The 12,277-nt window shown below is 51.2% G+C and overlaps 1 protein-coding gene across 2 annotated transcripts in view; it reads left to right on the top strand.

Moving 5' to 3' along the window:
* The window catches only part of LOC119324802 (protein ROOT HAIR DEFECTIVE 3 homolog 2-like), a 12,974-nt gene extending 11,191 nt beyond the window's left edge, over positions 1 to 1,783 (top strand). Inside the window, exons 20-22 of one of the 2 annotated variants that reach the window (XM_037598570.1) lie at positions 711 to 805; positions 912 to 1,084; positions 1,290 to 1,783. In XM_037598570.1, the coding sequence (XP_037454467.1) occupies positions 711 to 805; positions 912 to 1,084; positions 1,290 to 1,456 (435 nt within the window). In that variant the 3' untranslated portion in view covers positions 1,457 to 1,783. The remainder of the gene's footprint in view (positions 1 to 710; positions 806 to 911; positions 1,085 to 1,289) is intronic. The other variant, XM_037598571.1, reaches the window with a different exon arrangement.
* Positions 1,784 to 12,277: the final 10,494 nt, after the last annotated feature.

Below are 12,277 nucleotides of genomic sequence, written 5' to 3'. Positions count from 1 at the left end.
TCCTCTCCATTTGGTTTCTTGGACGCAAAGGATATCAACACCTCTCCTCACCGCTGCATCAACTAGCTCCCGAAGCTTCCCTGTCAGAGACCCTACGTTCCAGCTACCTAAGCGAATCCTCCTAGGCTCGGCTAGCTTCCTTACCCTTCGCACTCGTCGAGTCAAATGCGAAGACCCTTGCTCATTTTCCACTACATCCGGGCGCCGATGTAGCGCGCCACTAAGGATGCGACGACCCGATCCTCGCTCACTTGCCACCGTATCCGGATCAAGATACGGCGCGCCACCTGGGGGGTGACGGCCCGGCCCTTGCCCATTTTCCACCACACCCGGGTTCCGATGTGGCGCGTCGCTGAGAGGGTTACGCCCCAACGAAAATCTTTTGGGTTTCATCTCCATAAGAGTGGCTGAGTTTTTACGTTGGCTCGCCAAGCCTATCACAACCCTCCTCCTTTACCCGGGCTTGGGACCGGCTATGTTGTTACCAAAATAAATAAATCAGATTTACCATTTTTACTGTTCAAAGGGTGCATGTGGGCCCATGTTCCAATAATCCGTGTCGGAACCTCTGGGTACTAATCTCGGCAGTCCCATCCTCATTGTTTCTTTTTCACCTTATATGTGGAATTATGTTTATGGTATATGTACCTAAGTATATGTGCTGTATGTGGTGTGCTGATCGAATTCTTCCTATCCAACCCTTTCTCCAGGAAGCACACAGACGTAGTAATAATTCGTTACCACCTGCATGGACCATTCTTGTTCTTGCAATACTTGGATTCAACGAATTTATGTTTCTTCTTAGGTAATCATCTCACTGAAGTAATTCTTTATATGGTGGAATATCTGAATTCTCTTTTTAACATTTAATTCACGTTGTTTCTAATTAACATGATATTCTGAGATTTCAGTGTCAGGGTTGTAACAGGGCCATTTTCTCATGTTGGTGGGCTGAATAACCAGGGCTGTTCTTTTGTTCATGAGCAGGAACCCTGTATATATTCTGGGGCTCTTTCTCGCTTTTGTTCTATCCTATGCTGTATGGTTGCAATACGACATTTGGGCTTATTTCCGTCACGGCGCTGTAAGTATCTACACATCACTTTCCACAGATATTTGATCCATGGATTCCTTTTAATTGCCACATTGGAAGTTGCTTCTACTAGGCATTTCTCATCTTTTCTCATTATGCCAGTTAGAATTCATTCCTTGTATTTCTTCCTGATGCTTTTTCACTTCAACAGAAGATTGCCAAGCATAATTTCCAATTGTCATCCTGCCATCTGCAGGTGTCTGGACTTATCACTATTTCGTCAAGTCTCCTCCCCACTATCATGGACATCGTAGTGGCGATCGTCAACATGAGCCACAGGAAGAAGCATTCCTTGCACCGGTCTCGCCGAGCCCCGCCATACCATGCTCAAAGCTTGAGCAACCAGTCGCAGCAACACGCTGAAGTGCACTATCATGCTTCTCCAGACTCGCCGTCCTCAGTGGACTCGAGCAGTGGCAGTGACTCTTGAAACCGTCAGCACAAACGTCTCATGGAAGGAGCACTTAAATCTCGACGTGATGTGCAAATGAGTTGTATATATGGTAAGATGCGGCGAGCACAAACATCTCATGGAAGGAGCACTTCAATCTGGATATGATGTGCAAATGGAGTAGTACATATGGTAGTAGTATATTAGATCCATGGATTCTTGTTAATTGCCACAATGGAAGTTGCTTATATATATACCCAAATATGTGAATAAGGGGAAAGATCTATTACCTTTGTGCACCTCTCTCTCCCTCTCTCTCTCTCTCTCTCTCTATCTCTCTCTCTCTCTCTCTCTCTCTCACACACACACAACATGCAACAATAGCACAAAAATATGACATAAGCAAGAGAATTCTTTTCCTATTCAAAATTTTAACAAGTTTTGTCCCCCAAATCATCAACACAATTGATCCGCTTTAACCATTTGGCTGCGGCCCTTGACTCCTGCGCTTGGATCCATGATATCCTGAGCCCGCTTGGGCCAGAGGCTCTTGTGCAATACATCCACCTCTGGATTAGGCTCGGTCAGTTCGCCCTCACCGACGGCCCAGACACCATCACCTGACGCTGGACCTCGAATGGCGTGTACTCTGCCAAATCCTGCTACAAAGCCCTCTTCGCTGGGTGCATGATCGAGCCCTCCTGGAAACTCACCTGGAAATCTTGGGCCCCGCTTCGCGTCAAGATCTTCCATTGCCAGAGCCCCCATGAAACTGCCGACCGTCTTGCACGCCGTGGCCTCGCCAACACACCGCTCTGCCTTATCAGGAGCCCGAGACCATGGAGCATCTCCTTGCTGGCTGCACCTTCTCCCGGCAGGCCTGGCACGAGATCCTTTCTTGGTACCGCATCACAGACACCCTGCTCCCAGACTCTTCTTCAGACTTCCGCGACTGGTTCTCCCTGGCGGTGCAGAACGCGCCGACCTCGCTGCGCCGCGGCCTCGCCTCGCTGGTCATCCTCATGGCCTGGCGCATCTGGAAGGCACGGAACGCCTGCGTCTTCAACGCTGCAGCGCCCTCGGTCACTCTCCTCGTCAACGACATTAAGAAAGACGCCCGCGGCTTGGCCGCCGCCGGAGCCAAAGGGCTCAGTAACCTACTCCCCATGCCGTAGCTTGTTTGTTCTTGGGGCCCGTGCGCACCCCTCTCCCTTGTATGCGCCACCGTAGTCCTCACTCACGCCCCCCTGTGTACGTGCTTGTGAGACTACCCCTGTAACTGCTAACTCTCCCCCTATCAATGCAATGATACACAAGCCTTTTGCGTATTCGCGAAAAAAAACCACTAGCTTCCTCATGACGAGTTCTTTCAAACTAGATCTCATATCGGTATGTTTGATAAATATTTTTTTTATACTTGCAGATCACTGTCACTTGTCATATTTAGTCACTTAGTTAACGGATTCAGTTAACTTAGTTGTGAGGTTTCTGAACGTCAACATAGGGTATTAAAAGACTTGTTTCATGACACTCGTGTGGGTTAAGACATCTTCTTGCTTATTGTTAACACTTGAATACTCATTCTTTAGGTCTGCATAACATTCTAAGTTTTAAAATATACAAAATTATTGTATGGTACTTCCTCCATTTCTTTTTAGTCCACATATGGAGTTTGTCTGAAGTCAAACTTTGACCAATTTTATAGAAAAAAAAATCAACATTCTCAATACGAAATTAATATTATTAGATGCATCATGAAATTAATTTTCATACTATGTAACTTTAGTATGATATTTTAAATATAATTTTGGTCAAACTTTATGTAGTTTGATTCCAAACAAACCTTATATACGAGGTAAAGAAAATGAAGGGGGTAACTGTACACAATGTTTGTGGCAAATGTTCTTGTTAATATGACAACTATCGTGACATAATCTAACAACTGATGACGTCAAAAAAATATTAAACATATGAATATGGAATCTTCTTTCGAATTGCTCGCCGAGACAAACTCTCCGGCGAAGACTGGTCACTAATAAGATTAATGGTTTGAAGACGAATCATTTTGAAATACAAATTTAGCAATTAGTGTCATGATGTCAGCATGAGGTGGAACATTATTGCACGCATGCATTTCCTCCCTCTAAGGGAAAAACACCATTGGGATGCCCTCGTCTCATGGGGGGTCACTTCTGCACACACATGCAATGTTGATTTTTCCCTTCTTTTCAATTTATTGACCATTATATGGACACTTAGATTGGAAGTGGAAGATAGTGGATTGAATTTCTGTGCTTTCTATTTTTGCCATAGACACAAGAGTCCGTGACACCTCATGTAATACGATGTTTGTATTTGTGGGGGCTTCCGGCGGGGAACTTGGGGGGAATAGGACCGTTAGCGTGGTGCGCTCCTGCGACGCGCCCTCCCTCGCACCGGCAGAGAGGGGATCCCGGTGCCGGAGCTGCCGAGCCACGGTTCTGGGGTGTCGAACCTGGCCGGTGCTGGCGGGTCCACCGAGGCGGGAGGGGGTTGGGGTGGTCGGTTCTGGCTCCTCGGGGAGGCAGCCGAGGAGGTCGGCGAGGAGGAATCTGATGGAGAGGGCGGGTCTCAGGGCTGCTCCCCCAGTCCAGGGGGAGGGGCGTGCTCAGAGGAGAGGTTGGTCGAGTCCATGGATTCGGGGAAGGGGACGGCCATGGCGGTCGGTGGCGGATCTCAGCGGGAGCGAGAGTTGGGATCTGAGGTGGCAGGGTGTCGCCTGGGGGGTCGAAGGGCGGTGGCAGGTGGGGCGAGAAAGGACATGGGGTGGATACAGGTGCGGCGGAGGAAGAGATGCACATCCAGTTGGCTCTGGGCTCGGGCGGCGCAGGGGGGATCGAGTGGCGGGGTGAATCCGGGGACAACTCCGCGGCGGACTAGGGATCTGTGTGATTCTGGGGAGGCGGGACGGCTGCGTGAGCCAGGGGCAGCCAAGGAAGCACGGGAGGTAGACGGGGTGAGCTCAGCCGGTGGGGGGCGACCGGCGCCGGCGCTGGCGCCGCCAGTGCTCTCCATCGAGGAGTTTCCGCCGTTGGGCCGGATTGGTGGGCCTGCGGAGGAGGGTGAAGCGGGCCGTGAGGGGATGGGTTGTGGAAGTGGGTTAGATGGGCTGCGCGGCCCTACCTTCGGATTCAGTTTCGTGGAGCTGGCAGCTCGGGCCCCTTCCTCATCCGCTCCTGGGCCTGTTGGGTGCTTCGGCCCAGTTCGGGAGCCCAGGTGGGGCAGTCTGCATATAAAGCGGTGGTAGTGGCTGCCTAGGGCGGAAACGGGTTCCTCCTTAGGTTTTCCAGCCGCCCCGAGAGACATTAGGAGGTGGGGGCGCACGGTGCTATACATCTCTGCGGCGGCGGTGCCCCGTTTGGTTGAGAAGGTGGTGAGGATGGAGAAGGAGAGGAGGCTGCAGAGCCATGGCCGTAGCAAGCGACCGCGCAAGGAGATCCAGGTCTCGGAGGAGGAGATTGGGTGGGAAAGGGACCTCCGCGCCCATCTGTCGACTCGCAGGGAGACACAGTCCACGGCTGGTCGGGGTTCAGTTGAGGCCCGTGGCTCGCGTTCGCGTTCTCCTCGGCGCTCGGCGTCTTGGGGGATGGAGTCATCCAGGGAGGCCTCTCCGCCCCTCCCCCTCCCCCACCAGGCCTCCCCCCATTCAGGGGCAGCAGAGGATGCAAAACAGGCCTGGGGCGGGGCGTCGCGCCAGTGGGGCGGGGAGGGAGATCGGCGTAGTTGGGATGGCGAGGGTGGATCTGAGAGACCTGCCAGGCGGGCGCTGATGAGGATACAGACCTGGGGTAGGGTCATAGGCCTGACCTATACGTCCTACCCAAGAAGACAAGAAGGTCAAGAGACTCCGTGATACCCCCGGTCAAAGGTGTCGAGTGCAATCCATTCGACATCATGTCACTCGGGAGTCTCCCTACCTACTGTCACTCGACTAACAAGAGAATCACTCGACCTCCCGAAGACCAGGAGTCTGTCAGCGTGCAACAGACACACATTCACTCCATAGTCTTTAAGGCCATTAATAGCACTTAAGGCTGGCGTTACCAGTAACGCCCCCACTTTATGTACATTAACTCCCTTGTAATGGAGGGCGGGAGAGGTCCCGACGAACTCTATATAAGCCACCCTCCTCCTCTGGCACAAGGGTTCGCACCCCCTATAATATCACACACATAATCAATCGACCGCATGCGGGCTCCGAGACGTAGGGCTGTTACTTCCACCGTGAAGGGCTTGAACTCGTAAACATCGTGTGTACACCTTCGCCATAGCTGAGATACTGCCTCTCCGTACCTACCCCCTTTCTATTGTCAGACTTAGAACCACGACAGTTGGCGCCCACCTTGGGGCAGGTGTCTTAGCGACTTATTGGTAAAGTTGCAAGTTTTTCCGATCATCATCATGGTTTCCGGCGGCGAGTTGATTGAGGGCCGCGAGATCCATCTCGGCGCGCTCGTTTTCGTCGCCGACGACTCGGCGTGGCTTCAGGAAGCTCCGCTCGACGTTGAGGCGCTCCCCGTTCGAGGGGCCACGCACTTTCGCGCGTGTGTTCGTGGCATCCTTATTCGGCAGCCATCGAGCCAGTATCAGTCGGCTCCGATGGCGTCTTCCCTCCCCGCTGTTCGCCGCCGCAAGCGATCCGGTCGGTCGCGGCTTCAGCGGTGGGTGAAGCATGTGGTGGCTCGTCGTTCGACCACCCATCAAGTCGCGGCAATCGAGCCCGACAAAACTCTCCACGACCTGTTCGATCTGTCGACTGGCTCCGCGAAGACTGCATCCGAGTGCGATAGCAGCGATCCTGCAACCGAAGTCCAGATGGTCGATGGTCCGCGTGGCCCACCTGGCTTTCGCCGCGAGGACGGCGAAGATGTTGGCGGCGATCCGTCACGGGTCCACGAGGAGTATCATCCCAAACCTCTCTCTTCACAGCAGAGGGAGAAACTTCGTCGTCGCAACATGGACGCACTCGACACGCCCATCGTTGGAGAAACTACCGAGGCTCGGGCCTTGGAGGAGGCGCGCTTGGCTAATTTGGCTGAGCGCACTCGACTGGAGAACTTGCAGCGCGCTCTCGACGAGCGAGCTCGGGAGCGAGTCCCTGAGTCCAGTCAACGGCAGCTTTTCCCGCCTCCTCCTAAGGTATACCGTACTCCGATTCAGAACCTCACAGCTGCGGCCCGAATTGCAGAGTCGATTCAACCTTGCCAGTCCGAGGCTGGCCGAGGGTTGGAGCAGATCCGGGCCTTGCTCCAAGCAGTAGGAGAGCAGAATTCTGCGGTGTCTCAGTCGCGGAATAGGATACACAACAGATCCGTGGTAGCAGATACAGTCCAGTCGGCCCATAGCCCAAGATCGCCCCCGCGGCGTGAAGACCGTGGGCAGTATGGTCATCAGTTCGACCGTGACAATCATCGTCGAGTGCCAACGCCTCCTCTGAGGAGTGCGTCGTACGTGCCTCGGTAGGACGATGTCAGACGCCGTCACAGGGATGAGCGCAGAGCTCCAGTCGACCCCAGAGAGCCTGGCTTCGATGCGAGATCCATTCTCGTCCAAGGCCTGGTCGACCGGAATAGAGCGCATGGAGAAGATCTTGGCAGAGATCGTCCGAGTGGCAGCAGGTTACATGTTTCAGGCCCAGAGTGTTTCAGCAGGGCCATCAGGGCAGCAGTGATTCCCCCCAACTTCAGATTGGCAATAGGAGTCAGTAAGTTCACTGGAGAATCCAAGCCTGAAACCTGGCTTGAAGATTATCGAGTGGCTGTGCAAATTGGAGGCAGAAACGATGAGATAGCAATGAAACATCTCCCTCTTATGTTGGAAGGATCGGCCCGAGCGTGGTTGACTCAATTGGCTCCAGGCAGTATACACAGTTGGGAAGAGCTATCTCGGGTGTTCGTAAGAACCTTTGAGGGCACGTGCAAGTGGCCAGCAGGGTTGCCCGAGTTGCAGCATTGTGTGTAGAAGCCGAATGAGACTTTGAGGGAATTCATTCATAGGTGGACCACTTTGCATCACACTGTTGAGAATGTATCAGAGCATCATGCAGTGTGCGCTTTCAAGGAAGGCGTCAAGTATCGAGAGTTGGTTCTGAAATTTGGTCGGACTGGGGATATGACTCTAACCCGGATGATGGAGATAGCCACCCGGTACGCTAACGGAGAAGAAGAGGATCGACTCCGTAGCGGGAAGAGTAAACCAGTCGGTCAAGAGGCCGGTGGGGGTGGCTCCAGTCAGAAACAGAAGCGTAAAGCCGAGCCAGCAGCACCCGGTGAGATTGCGGCAGTGGCTCAAGGAAAGTTTAAGGGAAAACCTAAGGGGCCCTGGCCCCCTAAGAAGGTAAAGGATCAAGCAGGAAATGATGTGCTGGATTTGCCGTGTCACATCCACACGAAGAAAGATGAAGAGGGTAATCTGATTTACCCAAAGCATACCACTCGACAATGTCGGCTCCTGATCCAATAGTTCCAAGAGAAACAGCCAAATGAGAAGGAGAAAGAGTCGGACAGAGATGAGGAGGAAGAGGAAGATGACGGTTACCCCAAGGTCAATTCCACTCTCATGATTTTTGCTGATGTTGAGAGCAAGAGTCGGTTGAAGGTTATCAACAAAGAGGTGAATATGGTTGCTCCGGCGACGACGACCATGTACCTGAAATGGTGCCAGACAGCCATCACATTCGACCAGTCAGACCATCCTGCTCGCGTAGTCACCCCCGGGAGACAAGCGCTGGTGGTCGACCCAGTGGTCGGGGGCACTCGACTGACTAAAGTGCTGATGGATGGTGGTAGCGGTCTGAATATCTTGTATGCTGAAACCTTGAAGGGGATGGGCATCCCGATGTCCAAGCTTAGCGAGAGCAATATGAGCTTTCACGGTGTTATCCCCGGAAAGAAAGCCGAATCACTCGGCCAGATCACTCTTGATGTGGTTTTCGGTGATTCCAAGCATTACCATAAAGAAAAGTTGACATTTGAAGTCATGGATTTCTAGAGTGCTTATCACGCCATCTTGCAGAGGCTGGCATACGCACGTTTCATGGCCCGACCGTGTTATGTGTACCTCAAGCTGAAGATGCCTGGCCCCAAAGGTGTGATCACAGTCACTGGAAATTGGTAGAAAGCAGAACAATGTTTCCAGAAAGGTTCCAAAATCGCTGATGCAAAGATGGCGGCGGTTGAATTCCAAGAGTATCAGAAGAGTGCAGATCCGAGTGATTTGCTCCGAGCCAAGAAGCCTGCTACAGACTCTGCATTCCAGTCGATTGGTGAAACGAAGCCGATTCATATTCACCCAACTGATCCCAATGCTGCGCCGACTTATATATCAACAACACTCGACAGCAAATAGGAAGAAGCGCTCATCCAGTTCCTCTGTGAGAACTGGGACATCTTCGCATGGAAACCCTCTGACATGCCAGGTGTACCCAGAGAACTGGCTGAGCACCGTTTGTGTGTCGACCCCAAGGCAAAACCCGTCAAAGAGCACCTTCGGCGGTCCGCCGTTCAGAAGAGAAAAGCAATCAACAAAGAAGTGGCTCGGTTATTGGCAACAGAGTTCATCCGTGAAATCTACCACTCTGAGTGGCTTGCCAATGTCGTCATGGTCTCCAAGAAGGATGATTCACTTCGCATGTGCATTGATTTCAAGCATATCAATCGGGCCTGCCCGAAAGATCACTTCTCTCTCCCCCGTATCGATCAGATTGTTGACTCGACTGCGGGGTGTGAGCGCTTGTCTTTTCTAGATGCGTATTCCGGGTATCATCAGATCCGACTGTATGGCCCCGATGAAATAAAAACAGCCTTCATCACTCCATTCGGGTGCTTTTGCTATGTCACCATGCCATTTGGTCTTAAAAATGCCGGAGTCACATTCATGAGAATGATCCAGAAGTGCCTGCTCACCCAAATCAGTCGAAATGTGGAGGCGTACATGGATGACATCATGGTCAAGTCTCGCAAAGGTTCCGACCTATTGACTGACCTCGCAGAAACCTTTGCAACCTAAGAAGGTACGATATCAAGCTTAATCTGTCAAAGTGCACATTCGGAGTTCTAGGAGGAAAGTTGCTCGGTTTTCTCGTTTCCGAACAAGGGATCGACGCCAATCCAGAAAAAGTTGATACTATTCTCCGAATGAAACGCCCCGTGCGAGTGCATGACGTTCAGAAGCTGACTGGTTGTTTGGCCGCCTTGAGTCAATTCATTTCTCGTCTCGGTGAAAAGGCCTTGCCTCTTTACCGACTGATGAAGAAATATGATAAGTTCGAGTGGACTGAAGAAGCTGATGCAGCGTTTGTAGAGCTCAAAGCCCTGCTTTCCATCCAGCCGGTGCTCGCTGTGCCAATCGGCAAAGAGCCTTTATTGCTTTACATTGCAGCCACTGGACAAGTTGTCAGTACAGTACTCACGGTCGAGCGAGAAGAGGAAGGAAAAGCTTACAAGGTTCAACGCCCAGTTTATTATCTCTCTGAAGTTTTGACTCCATCCAAGCAACGATATCCTCATTATCACAAGCTTGTCTACGGAATATACATGACCATGAAGAAGGTTGCACATTACTTCTCTGATCACTCTATTACGGTTGTCAGCGACGCACCATTGTCTGAGATCCTGAACAACAGGGATGCAACTGGTCGAGTGGAAAAATGGGCGATTGAACTCCTTCCACTGGACATCAAGTTTGAGGCAAAGAAAGCTATCAAGTCCCAAGCAATCGCGGATTTCCTTGCCGAGTGGATTGAGCAGCAACTACTGACTCAAGTTCACTCGGAACATTGGACTATGTTCTTTGATGGCTCCAAGATGCTGAACGGATGAGGTGCTGGAGTAGTATTGGTGTCCCCCCATGGAGACAAGCTTAACTATGTTCTTCAGATCCATTTTGATTCCTCCAATAATGAGGCGGAATATGAAGCACTTTTATACGGGTTACGTATGGCCATTTCACTCGGCGTCCGTCGCCTCATGGTATATGGTGACTCAGATTTGGTGGTTAATCAGGTGATGAAGGAATGGGATGTCAGAAGTCCAGCCATGACTGGCTACTGCAATGCTGTTAGGAAGCTGGAAAAGAAGTTTGAAGGGTTGGAGCTTCACCATGTACCCCGATTGAAAAATCAAGCTGCAGATGAGTTGGCGAAGATAGGTTCAAAGAGAGAGGCCATTCCCCGCAATGTGTTCCTGGAACATGTTCATTCACCTTCAGTTCAGGAGGATCCCTTCACCGAAGAGTTGCTACAGCCCAAGAGTGCCACAGATCTGACGAAGTCGAAATCCCAGCCATAGTCGACTTGATCATGGAGGTTTTGGTCAGTACTCCCGACTGGACAGTGCCATACATTGCATACATTCTTAGGAAAGAACTTCCGGAGGATGAAGAAGAGGCTCGATAGATCGTCTGACGATCTAAGGCCTTTACGGTGATAAAGGGGCAGTTGTTCAGAGAAAGTGTAACTGGAGTCTGCCAGAAGTGCATCATGCCAGAGGAAGGTCGAGTGATCCTCAATGATATTCACTCGGGAACCTGTGGTCACCACGCATCCTCTCGGACCATCGTAGCTAAAGCATACCGAGCCGGATTTTACTGGCCGCGGGCCAATGAGATGGCTAAGGAAATAGTGGACAAGTGTGAAGGCTGTCAGTTTTACTCCAACATGTCTCATAAATCTGCGTCAGCTCTGAAAACAATTCCACTCATCTGGCCTTTCGCCGTCTGGAGACTGGACATGGTTGGACCTCTGAGGATGGGCAGGAGTGGATTTACTCACGTGCTGGTAGCAGCCGACAAGTTCACCAAATGGATCGAAGCCAAGCCCATCAAAAGCCTTGAAGCAAGCACAGTTGTGAGTTTCATCAGAGAACTTATATTCAGATATGGCGTCCCGCACAGCATCATCACGGATAACGGCTCGAACTTCGATTCTGAAGAATTCAAAGCCTTTTGTGCCTCCCAAGGCACGAGAGTCGACTACGATTCGGTCGCTCATCCTCAGTCGAATGGGCAGGCCGAGCGGGCAAATGGATTGATTCTCAAAGGATTGAAACCTTGGTTGATGCGTGACCTGAAACATGTAGCAGGAGCTTGGGTCGAGGAGCTCCCGTCAGTACTTTGGGGATTGAGGACAACCCCTAACCGGTTGACTGGAAGGACCCCATTCTTCTTAGTCTACGGAGCTGAAGCCGTGCTCCCCAGTGATTTGCTCCACAATGCACCTCGAGTCGAGCTCTTCTCAGAAGAAGAAGCAGAGCAGGCTCGGTAAGATGCAGTCGATCTCCTAGAAGAAGAAAGAGAGATGGCTTTGATCCGGTCTACCATTTATCAGCAAGACTTGCATTGATTTCATGCTAGAAATGTGAGGGGTCGGGCATTTCAAGAAGGAGACCTGGTTCTTCGAGTGGACCAGAAGAGACCTCACAAGCTCGCTCCTACTTGGGAAGGCCCTTTCGTCGTCACCAAGGTGATCCACAATGGAGCATACCGTCTCTTCAACGTCGAACATAATAAAGATGAGCCGCGCGCCTGGAATGCGGATTTGTTCCGCCCTTTTTACTCTTAAATATCTAGACTGATGAGATGTAATAAGAAATACCTTTTAGGTTGGCTATCAAAAGACGTAATTTACTTTCTTCCAAATGATTGTTGTTTATTTCTTTTGTACGTATTACCTTAGCTGCGAATCTGTTTCACCTAAGATGAAGTGATAAAAAAATCCTACCGAGTGGTGAGTCCGCCTACCACTCGGGGGCTTAGCT

The sequence above is a fragment of the Triticum dicoccoides genome, chromosome 6B (genome assembly GCF_002162155.2).
Source record: "Triticum dicoccoides isolate Atlit2015 ecotype Zavitan chromosome 6B, WEW_v2.0, whole genome shotgun sequence".
Lineage (NCBI taxonomy): Eukaryota > Viridiplantae > Streptophyta > Magnoliopsida > Poales > Poaceae > Triticum > Triticum dicoccoides.
This window is presented reverse-complemented; position numbering and strand designations above follow the sequence as displayed.